At 52.3% G+C, this 19,138-nt stretch overlaps 1 protein-coding gene and 1 long non-coding RNA gene across 16 annotated transcripts in view; one reads left to right on the top strand and one right to left on the bottom strand.

Moving 5' to 3' along the window:
- The window catches only part of LOC112961415, a 45,127-nt gene that overhangs the window by 12,739 nt on the left and 13,250 nt on the right, over nt 1–19,138 (top strand). For 8 of the 14 annotated variants that reach the window (XR_003252012.1, XR_003252015.1, XR_003252013.1 and 5 more), the window contains 6 exons: nt 4,289–5,017; nt 5,105–5,327; nt 8,474–9,871; nt 10,768–10,918; nt 14,964–15,189; nt 16,824–17,125. This is a non-coding gene — a long non-coding RNA (uncharacterized LOC112961415). Of the gene's footprint in view, nt 1–4,280; nt 5,018–5,104; nt 5,328–8,473; nt 9,872–10,767; nt 10,919–14,944; nt 15,190–16,823; nt 17,126–19,138 lie in introns of all 14 variants that reach the window. The other 6 variants (XR_003252021.1, XR_003252011.1, XR_003252020.1 and 3 more) reach the window with 5 other exon arrangements.
- Nucleotides 1,989–17,995, bottom strand: BAK1 (BCL2 antagonist/killer 1). 2 transcript variants are annotated; one of them, XM_026056540.1, is made up of 6 exons: nt 17,829–17,995; nt 13,348–13,467; nt 5,417–5,549; nt 5,147–5,290; nt 2,636–2,816; nt 1,989–2,439 (listed from the first exon to the last, which is right to left on the bottom strand). In XM_026056540.1, the coding sequence occupies exons 2-6, from the start codon at nt 13,433–13,435 to the stop codon at nt 2,335–2,337; spliced, it is 651 nt and encodes a 216-aa protein (XP_025912325.1). In that variant the 5' UTR covers nt 13,436–13,467; nt 17,829–17,995; the 3' UTR covers nt 1,989–2,334. The 2 variants fall into 2 exon arrangements, with proteins under 2 accessions (XP_025912325.1, XP_025912324.1); XM_026056539.1 differs by having other exon boundaries at nt 5,417–5,552; nt 17,829–17,990.

The following is a 19,138-nucleotide window of genomic DNA, read 5'->3' as shown; positions in this document are numbered from 1 at the left end:
CACTTGTAAGGAGGCAAGTGAAATACGTGGGCGCTTTACTACTTGAAGAGTATCAGCACAACTGCAAAACCTGGGCACAGACAATCCACTGGAGATTTGTGCTGCTCAGCACAAAGGTGTAACTCAGAAAGCAACCAAAACAAAGCGATATATAGAAGAGGAATATTATAGCAAATATTTTAATGCCTTTCTAGTGAGCACAGCCGGGGGCACTCCACCAGGAAAACGGATACTGCAGAAACAGTCAGGGTCAAAAAGATAAGCACAGAAAGACCCTGATGCAGAAAGAGGCTGGAAAGTTTGTAACTCTTAGGTTAAAAATGGACAGGAACGTGAGGGACATGATAAATGATAAAAAATTATGGCTGGTCCCACTAAGCCTCTGCAGCTGCAAAGARAAAGGAAATAAGCTGTCCTGTCACTGGGCTTGGACAGGACATGGAGTAACAAGCTTAAGCTGAAGCAAGGGATAGACATTGAGGAAAAATCTTTCTGAAGGTAAAGATTAAGGTAGGAATCAGTGACATGCAGAGGCAATATTGGAGGTTTTTAAAAACAGATTAGACAAATGTCTATCAGGAATGCCTTTGTTACAGTGGGGCAGATGGGCTGCTCTCAAGATCTCTCAGAACCCCCCCCCCCGTTGTCCTTGGGATCTCACATAGCAGGTGTCACCAGGCAGGATGCAGGTGGGACTGGCTCTGCCCTGGTTTGGTGATCCCCATGCCACAGAGACAGTCACAGAGCAGTGTCAGTTGTGACCCCCCAGCCCTCTCTGCAGCAGGAAAACCAGGCAAGGCCCCCAAGGGCAGGAGAGCTCAGCCTGTTTAGGGTTATGTTACTGCTAGTCCCATTTGCCCAGATCCAGGCTAGAAGGGCTCTGTCTGCATTTGGAGAGGAGGCATCCTACCTCCAAGGTCCCCCTAGCAGGCCAAACTGCTTTAGGAGCATAGGGGTGCTGGAATAGGGYGAGTTTGGCTTAGACAGAGCCAGTCACAGTTTCAAGCCTTACACAGTCCCTGGAGTAAGAAGAATAGACAGAGCTGAACCACACGGTCCACACTGGGACTTTCCCCCTCTTTTGCAAAAGTCATAAAGATTTGGGATGGGAGAGGGGCACCTGCTTCCCTCCCTCCCCAAAAGTCATGTTTAAGCATCAGTCATGAACAGGACAAGGTCAAGTCACTTGCCAAAGAAACCATCCACAGAAGGGGCAGCGTGCTATGCCCTGCTGTCTATGCAGCTTGGACACTGCAGCCCTGAGCTTAAACAGCGCATGCCTGGATCATCCAGCCCAGCCGAGTTCAAAAGGCAAAGAGCTGATGGAGGGATTGGATGTAATTCCAGTGCCTCCTGCTGACAGCGAGGGAGGCCAACTGGTCCTGCCTGGACTGCTCTTTTGCCCGTGCACAAGTCTGCTGGAGGGAAGCACCCAGCAGAACCAGAGGGAAGATGTGTTGCCTGTACTGGCTGTTAGTCACTCCACAGCTTTTTAGTGTTTGAAGACCTACTGGTGCTTCTTAGGCCTGCTGGCATGCAGCCTTTGAACTTGCAGGAGGGCTGAGGAGCAGGCAATGCAGCCCCAGTACCTGCGTTAGCCATGGGAGAGCTGCAGGTCTCCAGGTTCAGGTTGTGGAAAACCTGCCTGCCAGCGTTGCCAGATATTACCATCGACTCGGATGACAGGTAGTCAATGTGTTTCTTTCGAAAGGGGCAGGGTTGTTGGTTAAGTATTTGGGCTCAGGAGCAGAGGGAAGGTGAAGGCAACCCCCCCACAGGTTTTCTAATGATGGTTTGCCCCTCCGGTGACTTGCAAACAAGAATTGCAGCAACCAAGGCTGCAAACCCTCTTCAAATGTAGGCACAGTCTGGGCTAGTGCCATCAGCAAACGCATCAGCTCTGCACCTGCCCCAAGGAGTGCTCTTGAGAACAGCACAGAGTGGACAAGACACACACATGCACACACATATACACACACATACAGAAGCATTATCATAACCCATTCATTCCTCCAGTCTCTATGCCAGAGGAACCTGTTCTCCTGTCTCAGTGCTGCATGCTAGGAGTGTCACAATGATGCTCTTTTCTCAGCAGCTAAGTGAGGCATAAAACAGATGACAAAGTCAAACCTCCCCCCTTGCTGCCTCTCTCCGTAGCTCCTGGTGGTGCTTCCATGAATGGTAGAGACCCTGCGCCCTGTGGTGGAAGGGTCATAGGTCCAAGCTGCTCTCTCTCGGAGGTTCCTTGAATCCTCCCCTCTTGGGAGACGTCGTTATTGCAGAGCAGAGATTTGAGAGAGAGCTTGGCCAGACCCCCCAGCCTCTGTCCCTGCGTCAGGGCCTGAAGAAGCGTCGTACCACTAAATGCCCCACCATGACCAGGGCCACCACCGCCAGCATATACTTCATGTAAACATTGTCCAGATCGAGTGCAGCCACCTGACAGGAAACAGAGAGTTATCAGAAGATCCATTAAACGCACCTGCACTCTGCCTGGGCCAGGTTTCTGCTCTGCTCACATCAGCRTAATCCCACCAACCCCAGCATTATCATAGTCCTTGGCCTGTACTTTTCACCAGGTGGCTCCCCTTGCCCYTGAATTTCCCTGGGACAGCCTGTGCCCCAGCTCACTCACCCATCCTCCCTGCTGGGCGATCCACTGGGCAATGCGGTTCCGGAGCATGAACTCCGCAACGTAGCGGGCGATCCGGCGGAGGAAACCTGTTATGCCATGCTGATAGACGTGGATGGCCATGCGGTAGCCAAAGCCCAGCAGTGCAATCACCCGGCCCCAGTTAATGCCACTCTCGAACAAGCTGAAACAAAGATGATGGTCTGCTTAAGTAACACATCTGGAAAGAAAACCTTGCCGTAGCTGGCTTGGACCTCCATCGGCCGTCCATCCCTACATTGCCCAGGCTGCTGGCTCTGGGGCAGTGCTGGCTGCAAAGCAGGGCCTGGGATGCTGCACTGGCCCTTGAGGTGCACCTCAGCCACACCGACAAAGTAGTGATTTTGTGGCTAAGCAACAAATGGTCATGAATAACCAGGCCGTGCTTTCAGAGCAGAACAAGCATAGTCTCAGTCACAACCACTGTTTGCCTCAGTTAGGTGGGTTAGAGCTATCCTAGGAAAAAGGAAATCTCCAAATGTTGTCTATACAGCTACTATCACCAAATAACTAGAATGGAAGCTTTGGGGTGGCTTTTGTGGTCCTGCCACCCTCCCATCCATCCTGCTTTTCCATCAGATCCCTGCCTGAATCTGCAAGGCACATCAGCTGCCTGTGGAGTAGCTCCTGAGCTACCCATGTTTTCATGGACAAGGGTATTATAACAAGTTAAGCAGGAATCGGCGCCAGTTTAAGCCATCAGGCCATGGACTACAGCATGTTCATAGCTGCTACACGTGTAACCAGGAGCAGGAACTAAAATCCACCTGTCCCAAAGCATCCCTGGCTTGTGCAATCATACCCAGAGGTTAGGAAGTTTAAATATAGGGCCCAAGTGTGTAGAACAGGATTTTCCCTTTTCCAACATAGACAAAGCCTTCCAGGGCCAAAACCTGATCTTGCTTTGGACTGATGCTTCCATGGGCCAAGGGGCCTCCCAAATGAGCCTTGCTGATACCTATTGCTCTGGATCCAGGTTTGGGTTGCTATGGGCACAAACTGCATCACTAGGTGCTGGTCTTGCACAGATTTAGCTAGACAAATTTTTGAATTTTTTCCCCCCCTGTTTTCCAGTAAGGCAAGCAAGAAGAAGAAAAAAAAAGAAAAGAAAAGAAAGACTAGACTCAGGCCCTATGTTTTAATCTGGTGCCTTATCACAGCTGTTCCTGTCTGCAAAGCTGAAGGGAACTGTCCTCTGTGCAGAGCCTATGCGTGGAGCTGTCATCAAAGTACATGTTGCACAGGGGGAGGGAAGTTAAAGCCTGGGGAAGGAACAACAACGAAACAGGTGGCACAAAGAGAGGGACAGAGGTTAATTTACCTGTTTGCGGTGCGTTAACCGCCTCAGGGTGGCAAAGCGGTGAAAACAGCGCAGCATGGCTTCCCAAGGACAGGGGAGCAGGAAAAGGACAGAAGAGAGGCAGTTAGACAACATACACCGAGCAGAGTGTGCACGGGGACGGGTCTGCGTCAGAGCCAGGCATGCTCAGAGGAGCAGCGAAGGCTCGGGCCCAGGGTGCCACGCTGGGAACCCAGAGACCCAGGTTTCTCTCCTAGCACTGCCAGAGGTTTTCTTCATGACCCTGGGCAAACCATTTAATGTTCACAGTCTCTCAGTTTCCCTACAGACAAAACGCAGAGATGGAGGCGAGAATTAAACCCCCCGGAGCACAGTTTGACCTTCCAGAGCCACCTCGATGGAACCGGTGTGAACCTGCTCAAGACACAGATCCAAGCCTATGCCTCGCACGATCAGGGCAAAAACTTCTCTCTTTGCCTTCACCCTGTAGCTGTGCTTTGAGTGAGAAAGCTGGGCAGGCATCACCCACGCTAGACAGCTGCAGGCTCTGCAGGTCTGCGTGATACTGCATCCTGAGTTAGTCTGATCCTGTTCTCAGCGGACAGTGCCAAGGAGAGCGAGTACCTGCCCCACCTCCCTGCAGCCACCTTTGCTTTGTGCCTCTGGAAAGCCTGAACCATCAGGAATTCCTAGCTAGTAAGCAAGCGCCAGTGGGAATGGCAGCAGGTCTGTCTTCGTCCAAGACTGGTTTTATCCCTGAAGGACAACTGGGACTCTCGCTTGGCTACTGATGTGCAAAGTCATATTTTCCAGCCATGTCCCCCAAACTTTCTGACCCCAATCAGCTTGTGCAAGGACTGCTGCTGTGCAGCCAAGATGATTTCCATGTGAAGACTGTCCAAACAGTGTGCAGCAGCAGGAGCAAGAGCAGACAGGCAGAAAACAACTGGTGAACTTTGAAGCTTGACTGAAGGGCAGGGGATGAAGCTTGAATTGACCAGCAGAGTCCGAGTGCTGGGGCAGAGCTTGGAGGGCAGTTGCTCTAGGTTGGTGGCAAGGTTTTAAACAGACTAGCTGGACACTTTGCTTTATGTATTGCCCACAGTCTCACCTTTCCTTCTGGCTTCCTACAGGAGAAGGTGTCCTGCCCGCACCAGGGGAGCTGGCAGCCTTACCTGGAGGCTATCCTGGTGAAGTACTCGTAGGCGTTTTCCTTGGTGGGCTGCAAGGATTTCAGCATGCAGCGAAACTCCGCGTCGTACCGCTCATTAATGTCGTCGCCGATGATGGCCAGGCGTCTTCCCACCAGGCTCCCCGTGCTGCCAAGAGAGGAGACGGCATAAGAGAGCAAGGCTTGTAAGCAGGATGGAGTGACGGGTCCATAACAGAGCCTGGCTCGGGACGGGGTTTAGGGATGTGCAGTAGAGTGAGTATCAGGGTTTTACCTGCTTGGCTCCTGCTGAATCTCCGCAATCTCTGGGTCCATGGGCACTTCCTCCCCTCTCTCTTCTCTCTCCTGTTGGTAGCGGTGGAAGGCATAGCTCCGAAACACCTCCTCGGTCTGCTCAGCCACCTGGTCTTCTGAGAGACAGACAAGGGGCAAAGTCCAGTGAGCAGCTTGTCTCCCCACCCCTTCCCCAGGTCGGAGAGAGACCATTCCTTCATTTCCAGCCTAAATTTGTGCTGTTTATACTAACATTGGCCCTCTGCTTAACCAGCTCTTAACTCCCTGTGTATCCTTGGTGGTCCTCCTCTCCCTTTGCTGCCTTCCTTCTGCAGGTTAACGAGGCAAGCTAATTTAGTGCAAGCTCCCCCTACCCAGCATCCTCGCAGCCAGACTCTGCACCTGCTCTTAGACTTCCCCCCGCTCTGCAGGGCAACGGGACCCCTCCCATCCCCACAGATTTCACACACCCTTCCCCAGAGAGATCTACATCCTTCCCCTCGCTGTGCAACCCCATGTCTTGCCCCCTGGCCCCTCTCTCCCCATGTGAACGCCCAAAGAGTGCTCACGTTTCAGGCAGTTGCGGCTCTCATCAGCTGGCAAGACCCTTCTGCCAGGGCTCAGCTGCACAGCTTGGTGGCATTTTGGAAGTCACCAGGACATGTGAGAACTGCAGCTAAGACTACCAGTATTTCTCCCCTTGCAGTTGCAGAGCAATGCTTGGGGATCATAGCTCTAAACATTTGAACAGCAGAAGGTAAAACAAACAGAATCCAACATAAATTGGCTTCAAACTGAGCTTTTTGAGAGCTATTCTTGATTTTTAGGGGCAAAGGCCTACATTTTGGATCCATTTTTGGCAAGACACRGTCCTAGGACCGTCATAAAACAAACCAGATGTTCAAATGCTTGCACTTGGCAGCTCTTTTCATGTGACACCACCTCTTGGTAAGGGAACACCTCAGCACAAACATTTTCAGATCCAAACAAACTGGAGGCAAGGCTCAATCCAGTGCAGCCCATCATTCCCCAGCAGACAATGCAGGGTTGTTTCCTACGGGATATTTCCTAACAATCTGCTCTTCTTTTTAAATATCTCCCATGATCATGCCCCTGTGAGTCCCACAGGGAATTTTTGCAAGACATCAGCAATGATGTGGCAAGTAGAAGTAACACTGGTCATTTTAAGATATCTTGCCGATTCGATTACACGCTGTCAGTCTCACATACACCCATCAGCCTGGCAGCAGCAATGACAGGGCTGGGTCTGTGACTTCTGCATGGCCCRTGGCTGGGACAGAAAGGAGGCGAGCTTTTGAAGTAAACTGTGAGCCCCAGAGAGGTGACTCTCCATCCGGCTCCTTGAAAGCACATAAACAGCCAGGTGATGAGGAAGGACAGAATATCTGCTCCTCCTCCAACACAGCCGTCCGTCGCCGCTCTGCGTGAGCGGACACCCAAATCCCCTGCTTTGATAACAAATACCTGTGGAAGCAATAAGCCCCTGGCAGGGCGCAGCACGCGGGGGTAGGAGGCTGCAGCCGGGGCAGGGGCCGAGCTGGGGCTGTTGTGGGTGAGGCTGGGGTTGTTTCTGGGCACCGCGGCTTCCTCCCCTCGCTCTCATAAACAACCGAGGCTTGGCACGCCAGGTATTCAGGGTTCAGCAGGAGAACGCGCCCGTGCAGCAATGTAACCCGGCTCTGACAGCGCGCGAAAACAGACCTGGCTCCGCGCACAAGCAGGAAGTGAGTCAGAAGGAACCAGCATCTGGCGTCAACAAACCTGTGACTGTCTGGAAACCACGCGCGGAGGGCACAAGGGCAAACGCCGCAGCACGGACGAGCAGGCAGCGTTCCCCCTGTGCCCACACCGCTATGTGCTGCAACAGGGAAGGGAAAGGCCCAGCTAGGTGTTTCAGTCCCCTGCATACCATGGTGATGGACACCTTATCACGCTCATTACATAGGTCCTGGGGAAAGTACTTAGGCTGTCATGCGACTTCTTTGATTAGAGGTCACAGTTACTGCAGGCCTAGGGAGTGCAGCCTGGCTCGAGGAGCAACCTGGCCTAGAGCCCAGGCTCCCAACCGGTCGGCAGCCCAGCTACGTCACCTCGCAGGAGTCGAGGAATCAGTTCTGGGACTGGGAAATTAATGCAGTTTTTCCTGGTTTCTTATCCATGATGCAAAAGTCGTAGAAGACAGAAATAGCATGGACATATGAGAGCCCTGCCCTCTGACAGGGTGTCCCCATACAGGCTGGAGACCTCATGTTTCACAGACATTAAACAGGGTGCAAAGCACTGGGCCCAGGTCCCTTAAATAAACTAGCTACTCACGGGAATGTCGGAAGAGCAGGGCCCTGCAGACCCCGTGCCTTGGGCGATCATCCTGCAAGGTGTGCTGGTAACGTGGCTATGGCTTGAAAACACACGGCGAGTCCCTGACCCCAGGCACCCGTTACTGCAGTACAGCCTAGTCAGAGTTCAGGCCTCGTCCAGAAATGTTTTTGGTACAGAAATAGTGATTGCTTCAGAAATACGCTGTGCTGAAATCACTCCACCACTATAAAGATATCTGCAGATCTCTGCCAGCATTGCTCTCTAACAGCGGCGCAGCTTATTTCAGCAAGCCCAACTAAAGCCCCTTTCCCAGCATCCCAGTATATCCACCCCCCAGCACCGACAGCCCCAGCCAGCCCGACCCTGCAGCTGCAAACTGCATTTCCAGCTCAGAGATGCTCCTGCCCGAGCTGCGTCCCAGAGCAGGGACGTGCGGATCTGGCCTAGCACAGATACAGCYGTCCTGTAAAACCCCGTAAACCCCTGCAAGTATCCAAAACGTGCCATGCCAGTCACAGCAGAATTTTTCCGGGATAGCCACATCTACGTGACCCATATATGACTCCAGGGACATGGCCTGGCCCCACATGGGCTGCAGGAGGGGACCTGTCGTGCGGAGAGTCAGATTACACAGAGTTCGGGTTGTGTAAATAAAGGTGAAGGGAAATGACAAGCCCTGCTCGCTGTGTTTTCAGGGGATTGGTTTTTTGTTTTGCAGGAACAGGTTTATTTGGCGGTAAACAAATCCCACCTTATGGAGGAGCCGGACGCRGCGCCTGCGAGCGCTCCAGCGCTCCACCGAGAGCCAGAAAACGAAACCGACTGACTCACAGTTTCAGTGAGAGGCAGCAAGTAAACAAACTACAGGAACAAAAGAGGAAACGAGTACAAAAAAATTCCTGTTTTTGATAACCCCGGGTGTTACTTTTAGTAACACAAGGACGGAAGAATATACATCTCTTTCCCCCAAATGCTAACCTATCCATGAACCTACTGGTACCATCTCAGTGTCTCTCCTGCTCAAAGAAAGAGGCTCTGGATCAAGATTTGCCTTGTGGATCCCAGTGCCCACAGCGGAGTGGGGGAAAGTGGTTTGGAGCTCTGCTGGGATCTTTGCGCTGTGTGGGATCCTGGGGGCTGCATTAAGGTGCTCACAGGCTGCTCGGCACTGCAGCACGGGATGAAACACCCGCCCGGCAAGGGAGAACCTGCTCCGTTCCCCACCGCACTCTCGGCATCTGGACCACACCTACTCCCAACAGCAGTGTCTTGCCTGGATTCACACCATCAATAACCTTGCATGTTTGAGACCGGTCAAGGCCTGGGTAACATCTGCATTTCTGTGCAAGATCCTTTATTTCTCACTGCTCCTGTCTCTCAGGGAGCAGCTGCACTATGGTAGAAACTGGCAGGCCTCAGCAGAGATATCCATCAGACCTTGTTACAACTAAATTAAATAGCCCTGCTGTAGACTGTAATAATGACAGATGTAACCTGGCAGCATCCCTTTGGAGCTCAGGAGATAGGCAATAACTACACTAAGAGGTGCATCTGTTTGCACAGAGGTTGATATCCAGCCTGGAAGCAGCGACTGGCAGCCCGCAAGGTGCCAAGGCAGCACTTGTGCGCTCACAGATCCACCAGCTCCAAGGGGGACAGGCCGCCAGAGAATCCCGACACGCCAAGACGCCAGCAGAGGTGCTCTTGACTTCACACAGGTTTCAGCACGATTTGAGCCAGGCCAGAAGTTTGAGACAACCTCGCTTCTAATACCTTTATTTCCTGTGTCTTGAGATCTTAAACATCTTGGCAGTTGTTTAAGATCTGCCTTTYAACCTGTATCCAAAGGGAGAAGACAGCTCAGGGGATCAGGAATGGTCTCTGGAGCTTTCTGCCTCTAGGGGAAGCTCAGCTTCACCTCATGCTAGTTGCAATTCAAGCGTGGGACGAGCAGCGGCTGCGTGACTGGATTTGGGTTCGCTTCCAATGGGCAAGGCTGTGAAAACCATCGCCTGCCATTAGCAATGCCGTCCAGGACCAAAGGCTGATCAACTTGATGCTGCCTCAYGCTGGCATAATCCTGCCCAGCTTGCACCCCATCAGAGCTTCTAGACAGGTAAATGAAAAACTGCCTTCCCTGGAGGCATCTGCACAGCACAAAGCCCTTCCTCCTATTCTGCTCTTTGGAGAAAATACCTTTCCCACCCAAAAGAGGAGTGAGCTTCTCCCAGCAGAGCTATTAGGCAAATGCCCTTGGTTTTAAGATGGAACTTCATCAAYTGATAAGGGAGATTTCTGGTCCAGATCCTACTTTAATTCTCATGTTCCTACATGTTGTTTTCTTGTGTATGTTTCCCCTCCAGTTACAGGTGTGGGCACAGGTCCCTGACTGTCAAGGGACTTCTTTAGAAAAGTCTGATTTTCTCTATTACTCCTCTGCTACCAGCAAGTCACCGCAGTGCTCAGTGCCAGAGAAAACACAAGCTGTTCAATGGCATCCCAGCAACACACCCAGAGCTACAGACTTGCAGTAGGGACTGGGGGCTGCAGCATGGTTTTGCTCTGGTACTTCGCTGCCCCAGTGCTTGCTTAGCCACCAGCCTGCAAAGGGAAGCTGGCCCCAGCGCTCAAGGGGATGCCCACAGATGGGTGGCATCCCAGCTCTGGCAATGTGCCTCCCCCTGCTCCACCAGGTCTTTCAGAAAAGATGCCCTTGGAGCATCCTTCGCTGGCCAGGATAAAGGAGCCATAAGGCAGTTCCACAGCAGGGTTATTCCCCAGCACAGCCTTAAGGATGACTATTTTTTTCCTGTAAATCACACGCAGCCATATSTATGGGAGATGCAGTTCAATGGGGAAGTCCAATGCTGTATGCCTATTTGCGCTGGGGATAGGAAATGCAAAGGCATCAGACAAGAGAAGAGCATGTTCGAGTATTTTTGGTTGCTCTACAGAATCTGCGAGAGTCTAGACTTAAACAGGCAGGTCATATTTTTTCTACTCATTTCACAGGTGGTCTTGGAGATGAAGACATGGAGCCACTCAAGATGTGTGACCAACATCCCTTAACAACTATTTATAAGTTCATGACTTCACTTCACATGCAACATCAAGGCCAGAGCTGAAGATAAACAACTAAGGAGCAAGCCTTAATCCTCACTAGGTATGTTACGTGAGTATTAAACACACAGACAAATGAGAAAGCCCAGATAACCTGAGGAAGAAAACAGCTGCCACTTTAACACTGCAAACTGGGAGTTGGGATGGCTGGGTTTCCATGCACAACTCCGACACGCTCGACATCCTTGTAGAGAGTTGCATCAAATCTCTCCCAATTTCCCTAGCAGTAAAAATGGATATAGCAATACTTACACCTTTCTTAACAAAGTGCTTTAGGATTCCAGCTAGCATGGTCCACRCAGGAGCTAAGTATGACCACACAAACAATATTCTCATCACTGGTATATCAAAAGAAAAAGGGAAAAATGAGAGGGAGAGAACAAAGAGAAGACTATGAGGATTTTCCAGCCCAGAGCTGGGTCTAGTTCTGTCCAATGGCCCTGACACTCATTAACATTTTAACAAGTTCCCACAGGTCAGCTGAGCCGCAGTTACTGTCTTGGTGCACACTTTTAGTGTGAAGCAAATGCAAAGTCATTCGGACTAGCCTCTGTTTATGCATGGGAACTGAGCTGCATTCGGCATGGCCTGCAAGTGTGAGGACTGCCATGGGAGCTCAGCTGCGGCCCGCAGATCTGAACCTCGGTGCACTTATACATACCATTCCCATAGCTTTGTGTGTACCCTGGCAATGTGTCTGAACAGGGAAGCACTACCACCCCCATTTTACAGATGAGAATTGAAGTAGGGGAAGGTTAATGAGTTACTTTTCCGAAGCATGAACCCTGTTTCCTGAGCTCCGTTAAGCACTGTTGGTGCTGGGCCTCCCACCCCTCCTTCTGCAATGTTCGCTCCCCTTTGCATGACTGTCCATGAGCTAAGTTGCTCCTCCTCTTCATCACATACTGCCAGGAATATGAAGCTTCTGCCTTTGTCTATAATGTTCTAAAAACAGAAGAAGTGCAAAYTGCCACCCAGCCTAGGCAGGAACAGCAGCATCTTGTTCATGCCCTACGTAACAGCTGGCAGAACAAGGGCTCAGAACAACACTTGAATGAATCCTTGAGTAGCAGATAAATCTCTTCACTCTCTCCCGCATCCAAAGATAAACAAACAAAGAAATAGAGCCCTAAATGAAAACCTGGTTCAGTATCTGTTGATGAAAGCTCTCTTCCACCCAGTAATCCTATAGCACATGTTGGTGGAAGCTGCACATTTCTGCTTCCACTGGAGTCCATGTGGCTTCTGTCCTAAGAGGTGCATAGAGATCCCACCTCCAAGTTCCAGGCAGACTCCCTTGAATTTTGAGAAGCAGAGGGATGCCAGTGCTGCCAGTAAGTGTTTGCAAACGTGCAGGAAGTGTGACCGTGCAATGGTGTGGTTAGAGTTTAGGGCCTGATCCTCTCACTGTTTTTCACATCAGCATCTCATCGGCCTCAACAGGAAATCAGCATACGTAAACAACTGCTCTAATTTATTTATTTTCATGCCTTATAGACTTTAGTAAGGGAGGGATGAGTTTTTTCCTCTGATGTATTCATGCAGGATCCAGCACAAGGTACTCCTAGGTGGAGAGGAGCGCAGGCAATACTACAGCACAAGTAACATAATCAGGCCAATAAAACAGCTCTGAGCTGTATCTGAACTCAAATGCATAAACAGTTAGGTATAGCTTCTAATCTCCAGTATTGACAGAGCTGCAGTGACTCAGCCTTATTTACAAGTCCACCTGCAAAACAGGTTAAGAAGTCACCCATGCTTAAAAGCTCTCTGTGCAGTGGCATTTTATCATTTTAGGATGAAATGGGAGTTGAGGTTTTTCCCAGGTTTCTTTCGGCCCTGTTCCCAGTTTCGCCCACTACTGGGAAATGCAATTACACAGTCTGCTGGGCTCTGCACACATGGGAAACAGAAGGTAATGCTTCTTGCTGTTCTTGATCCATAACTTTTCATTGCTGCTATGCCAAGACACACTGGAGACCTGAGTTTATCCAGCAGCTGATGCAGCAAGACTGAAACCAACTGTCTGAGACCAGGCATTGCTCAGCAAGGCATGTTCTTCTGCATGTTTTAAACATCACATACCTTTGGTTATCTTGTGCTCATGGAAGGGAAAGTAAATGATGCCAAGCACCTGTTCTACATCAGGCAACCAGCTGGGGCAATGCACCCCAYGCCCAAACCTCTGCTCCCTTCTGCACCCGCCCCCATGCCTGCCTCAGCCTGTCCACACAGAGAGTTGCCAGCATCCCCCAGTCTTTGACAGCTCCCTGCACACTCTTCTCTCCATGCCTTTCAAGTCCCCTTTGCTGCCCACAGCACTAATCCAGTGCTGACCTGTTATCCCAGTCTTGCAAAAGGCCCTGGAGGTATGAAAAAAAGTGTTCTTTTCAAAGAAACATAGCAGGAAAAAAGGGAATCAGCTGAAAATGGTTCCTCCCCCAGCCCCAAATATCACAGCAAACTTTTTACCTGAATTGACCTCTTGTGACAGCCTGCGCCCATCACCATCCCAGCGTACACGGGCGCCTGGTGGGTCACCGTCGTTCCCTGAGGCCATTGCAGAGAGATGCTTTGGAGTAACAGCTTTACCTGGAGTGGTGAGAGACAGTATAAGTGAACCAGGTTATGACCAGTCAGCAGCAACACAGGAGGAAAGAACTGGAGACTTGAAGCCTCTTGCTCCTTCATGCACCTCTCAGGCCAGCACTAGGAAGCCCCTTTGGCCAAGGCGAGGGCTCAGAGGAGAAATGCTGCCTGCTTTTATTTCTGCAAGTGCCCTGGCTCCTCCCTTCCCTGCACACTCTCTCCCTGATTCCTGGCCAAACCAAGTTCCTTGGCTAGATTTCTCCTCTCTTCCGGACCCTTCTCAGTAAGATCTTTGCAGCCATTAATATACCAGAAAATATGCCCACTCCTTACCCCACTTCATCATCTCCCCACCCTCACGGGAAACCCGCCAGCCTTCCTCCAGCCTGCTCAGCAAGTCCCATGGGGACTGCGTTGGCTCTCACCCAGCCCATACAACAGCATCATCTGCAGCAGCTTCATGCTGGGGTGAAAGCAAAATCATAACACAAAAGGCTCCGAGATCCCCAGCTGCACCCGGAAGGCTCTCCTGGATGGCAGCACTTCCGCAGAGCTGTCCAGGAGCTGCGCCATGGGGTTCCGCAGCTCCACAAAATGCAGCTCCCCCAAACTGCAGTCACRACACTTCAGAGCATGGCAAGCACAGACCAACCCGTGACCGCGCTGAGCTGCTCAGCTCCCTCGTGTCGCTCCCAGGGACAGTGCTGTCTCTTTGCAAGCACCTCCTACTCGTTTTCCACAGCTTCTATGAGTTCTCTATTTTTCTACATCCAGAAGCTCTAATTTCCCCTGTTCTTCATGTCTTCTGAGCTCCACTCAGAATAAGAAAATTAAATGAGAGCCAAATACAGAGTTCCAACCGCCCCCAGACTTCAGAGGCATCCTAAATCCAGACCTGYGTTTTAGGCCTCTGCAAATTTCTCACTGCATTCCTCAGCTTCTTTATCCCTCTGCTAGTCACACTGACATCATCCCCTGCTTTTTGCAGGGAAGGAAGCGAGGCCACACGGTAAACGTCAGGGTTAGATAGAGATCACCGCAGTTCCTAGCCTTTTGTTTAACATGCCAGTACACGCTCCTGGGTCAGACTTTCTAAGAGGCTAAACTGGCAGGTCTTCTATGGTGCTATTCTGATTTGTACCACCTTTAAATTCATGAAGACACACTGATACCCAAAAGTTTAAATCATATCCTAGGCAAAAAAGCAGTAATGACCTGGTTAATGACCTGAAATAACCACCTACATCAAGATTAGGAGCACAGCACGTGGTGCAAGCTTACAATCCCACACTGAAGCTTATTCAGAAAAAAAAGAAAACAAACATATTGAGACCATAAACAGCTGTGTGAAGTACAGTCTCCAGTCAAGATGGGGCTGGGGGGCTAGAAATGCAAAATTTGTCAGGATGGCTTAGGAAACCACCATTTATTTGCATATCTGCATTCACAAAGTCTGAGCCCTAGTAACAAACAGATGGAGGTGCTGTTCTTTCCTACAGGCCTCCCAGGACAGGACTTCCCTTTTCCTCCCCACCATCAAACATCTCCATCCCCAAGGACACCAARGAAAAGCTGCAAACAGGATGAGGATCGGCAGTCGGGGTTGAGAATAAAGCTGGAAGGAGAACTGGCTCCCACTTGCCCAGATCAGCAGAGACCCAGCCTCCAGATCGGCTCCTCTCCTTGCTAGTAGTCTCTGCTCTGGACCGCGGTGGAGACAGCTCAGTGAGTATTTGGACCGGATGCACATGCCCCCGTCCCCTCCTCCACAGAGGAAATCCTTTCTCACTTCCTCCGCTAGCATCTCCAGCCCCAGGCCCTCCTAGAGTGCTCAGCAAGGCTAAACTTGCAGTCCGTCTTTCACATGAAGGCCTCAGTGCATTGCAAGAGGAAGCAAGAACAGGCATAGGGCAGGTCTCTGAATATAGCRGGTAACCAAAGTGGTACGAATTCCCACCCTACCTCATGCTGCTACACTGCAGTAAGACTGCACTTAGCCTCGTGTAGGATGTGGACTCTTCCAGCCAAAGAACTGAACTGCCTCTGGAGCTTTTACAGTTTCATCTGTACATGCAGCTGACTCCGTTTAACATCAACCCCCTGCCCCGATGCAGCCCTCAGCCATGAATAACAGGGAGTCTTTCTGATGTGGCTCTGGCTGCTGGATCTGAGGGAGGTCTGGTGAGCACAGGCCCTCAGGAGTCCAGTTCCTGAGAAGCAGCTGACTCRTGATTCTTCACGCTTACCGTCGGCCAAACCCTTAGGAAGCGAGTGTGGCAGGCTGCGTCTGCTGCCATCGTTTAAGAGGAACTTTCATTTTCAGTTTCCTTCTCGATTTAGTTTCTTGCAGCGCTCTCTTCCCTTGCAACATGGGACGCTTGGGCCCTCTCACACATAGCACACATCCCAGGCCTGGCAGCTTCGTCCCAGGCAACTGGGCACACTCCCAGCCCACAGCCCGTTCCCAGTGACAACGGGCCGAGTTCTGACTGCACCTCCCTGCTGCCCCAGGACCCCAAAACTCCTGCTTTTGCAAGCCTAATGAACTCCCAAGACAGGATTGCTTCCAGTTTCTGCCGGGGGTCAAAGCCCATTCACGGCAGTATCGAGAGCACTGCTGCCCCCGTTCCTCCTGCTTCACAGCCCAATGCCCTTTTGATTTGCCCTATTCCCCCTTTGCTACCAGAATATCATGGCAGGAGAGAGCTGGGAGGCATTAAGGAGGGGTGTGAAGGAAGATGGGACGCCCATATACTTAAAAACAGCACAAGGCTGCAGAAAGTAAAGTCTCGCCAGGGCTTGAGACAGGGCTAAAGAGAGGGGTTGTGGGAAGCTGCAGGCCCCCAGTATCATACTGGGTTACTAGGAGTAGTGTCTAACTTTCAGCAGCTGCTAAAAGATTCATCTCCACCCTGACTTTTCACAGCTGCAGGACATAAAGGGTTAAAAGCAGCAGGCAGAACCTCAGATGTGGATTTAGCAACACCTCTGAGATGGCACAGGAGTCTTATCTTTATTAACGAGCACATGCCATGCAAAGAATCAGCCTTCCTGGAGCCTTTCAGCCGTCCCTTGTCCCTCGTAAAAAGGACCTTTGCCTCACTGTTTTTTTGTTTCACCCTCATTCCCTTCGCTTAAATGTCTCTGGCACGTTTCCTGTGTGTCCCCATGATATACCCCTCACTTCACCTCCCCCAGCTTTTCTCCAAAGGAAAGTGCCCGAGCCCTGGGCACAGGGGGGACGGGTGGGACTGGCCCAGGAAGGGAGGTGGATTTGCAAGCTGCAGGAGGGGAGAGGATCTGCAGAAACAAGCAGGAGCAGCCCCAACCCCTGTGAATAAGCCTGGCTCTTCTGACAGGGCTCTGAAGTCACCCGTCAACATGTTACAAAGATCCGGTACCAGGAAATGCACAGAGCATCCCCTGGGAAAGGCGGTTTGGGCCTGGCCTCAGGCCCGTGCACCAGAGCACGGGGGCGACTCCTACACGGGATGCAAAGCAAGTGGACACAGGACCAGAGGGCCACCTGCCCTGGCATGTCTGGCATCTAGCCCTCTCTGAGGCAGAGATCCCATGGGATCCCTGGGCCCCGCTGCCATCCCCGTGTGGACAGTGCAGAATTGGCCCTGCTCTTCCCAGCCTGGACTAGAAGAGCAAGCAAGTGAGTTTGCTCAGTTTTGTATTTACCCACATCCACCGGGGTGGGTAAGCCACCAGGGTCAAGCCAGCCCGCAAGCCCAGGGGAACTCGCACCTCGCAGCCAGGGTCCCACCACAGCCTGCATGCCCGCGACCCAGCGGGCCCCAGCGCTGCTGGGCGGGAAACTGCGCGGACAAGTCTCTGCAAAGTGACACGTGCGATGCCCGTGTCCGAGATCCCAGCCCAGAGCGGGGCGAGACAGACCTCACCAGGGTCCTCAGCAAGGCGCAGCTTTTCCCACTGGCAATTCAAACCATCTTGTCCGCCCTGAACCCCTGAGCCCTACGTGTTTGCGTGGGGGTGCCAGCTGGGGCACGACCTCCCAAGGGGAAAAAAAAAAAAACACCTGGAGAATATATTTTTAAAAGAGGCAACATTCCCTCTTTGGGGCAACAACCAGCTCAGAGTGAGACCTGTCGGCCTCGGCCCAGCAGCCAGCTATTGCGAACAACTCAGCGCCGCTCGGCAAGGTTCCCCTGCGTGTTTTAACCTTGTGCACGCGTGCAGCTGGGCGAAGCCCACCCCAGGCGGTGCAGGATGCGGCCCTGCGGCTCTGCCCTCCCCTCCTGCCCTGCCTGCGCTGCCCCGGAGCCCGCTGGCACCCCGGGGGCTCCCGGCAGCCCCGGCCCGGGGAAAGGGCGTCCCGGGGGGTCCCCGCTACTCACCGCGTCCCGGCGGGGACCAGGCGGGCCGGGGCGTCCCGGGGCGCTAGTGCATCCCGCCGGGGAGCTGCTCCATCCCCGCTGCCTCCTTCCTGCCTCCTCCCCGGAGCGCAGCGGCGCGGGGGAAGGAAGCGAACACGGGGAGGAGGAGGAAAAGAAGAAGAAGAAAAAAAAAAAAAAAACCTAGAAACCCAACCCCAGACCATAGATGCAAACGCGGACCCGGGCAGGGCTCAGCTCCCTCTAGAGGCACCTTCCCCGGCCGGAGCGTGGGAAAGGGGCTGCGGCGCGGGGCTCCCGCTTCGTGCAGCGCCGTGCACCGGGGGGGGGGGGGGGGCCGCCCCAGCGCTGGGGGCCTGGGGGAGAGGGCTGAGCGAAAGAGGYTGCTTGGGGGGATTAGAGGGGAATTGGGGTGAGGCCGGGGGCAGAGCCCAGCTGCGGGATGCCGTGCAACACCGGAGGCCTCGCTGGGCGCGGGGTCTGGGGCTGCCCTGCCGTGCTGAGCGATGCCAAGGTGCATCACGGCGCCCTGYGCGCCGCGACACCCCCGGAGCCTTTGGCTCCTCTGGGGATTCCCCAGTGATTTTCTGGCCTTTCTGTCACCRCAAACCTCTGGGATTATCTCCTGAGCTCGTACCTTTCACATCCCTGCGGCTTCTTAACACGACTGGTTTGCACTCTGCTGAGTTTCCCCAGCAGGTAAGGCCAGGAGGCCTGTTAGTCTTTAGACCATTTCTGGTCGCTGTTAGGAATTTTCTGAGTTGCTGTGCCAGAAAAAAAGTGTTTCTGGCAGCAGAGACAGTTCACACCAACTGACCTAGGAATTTCGAAATCCACTGAGATGTGCTTAGGAAAAAAACAGGATTTTTTGCAAGAAAGGAAGTGATTCACCTTGGAGAAATGGCAGGAAGATAGCATTACTGGAAGTGGTTGTTCAGCGGAGTAAGCTGGTCCCAGCCGCTTTTTCTTCCCCTTGCAGCTTGGGAGACTGCTGGGAACTTTGCTGTCTGAGCTGAAAAATTCAGGAAGGTTTGGGGCCAGTATAAATGCCTGACTGCTAATTGTCTAATTACCTGTCTGTCCAACGGTAGGAGCACTGTTTGTCTTCTGGGACAACATGCCCTGTGAGCAGATGTTCCCTGCCCCAGAAAGCTGTACAGAAGGATTTCTGAATCCCTGACTTAGTTAGCTGAGTTTCAGTAGAGAAAATGGGCCCCTGGCTGCAGTGGGTCCAGCTCTGGCTCCAGAGCTGCCCTCTCCCATTGCACCTTCTYCTTGCGATTTCTGAGGTTGGGAACTTTGACTTAAGTGGT

This window comes from Apteryx rowi, unplaced genomic scaffold, assembly GCF_003343035.1.
Source record: "Apteryx rowi isolate R43461 unplaced genomic scaffold, aptRow1 scaffold_132, whole genome shotgun sequence".
NCBI lineage: Eukaryota > Metazoa > Chordata > Aves > Apterygiformes > Apterygidae > Apteryx > Apteryx rowi.
This window is presented reverse-complemented; position numbering and strand designations above follow the sequence as displayed.

What these genes read in the sequence shown, in the direction of transcription:
- BAK1 (XM_026056539.1), bottom strand. Translation starts at nt 13,435, where the DNA reads ATGGCCTCAGGGAACGACGGTGACCCACCAGGCGCCCGTGTACGCTGG. An exon ending in ATTCAGCAGGAGCCAAGCAG is followed by an intron (nt 5,291 to 5,416) that starts GTAAAACCCTGA and finishes CTCTCTTGGCAG; the next exon opens with CACGGGGAGCCTGGTGGGAA. An exon ending in TCGCCCAGCAGGGAGGATGG is followed by an intron (nt 2,440 to 2,635) that starts GTGAGTGAGCTG and finishes GTTTCCTGTCAG; the next exon opens with GTGGCTGCACTCGATCTGGA.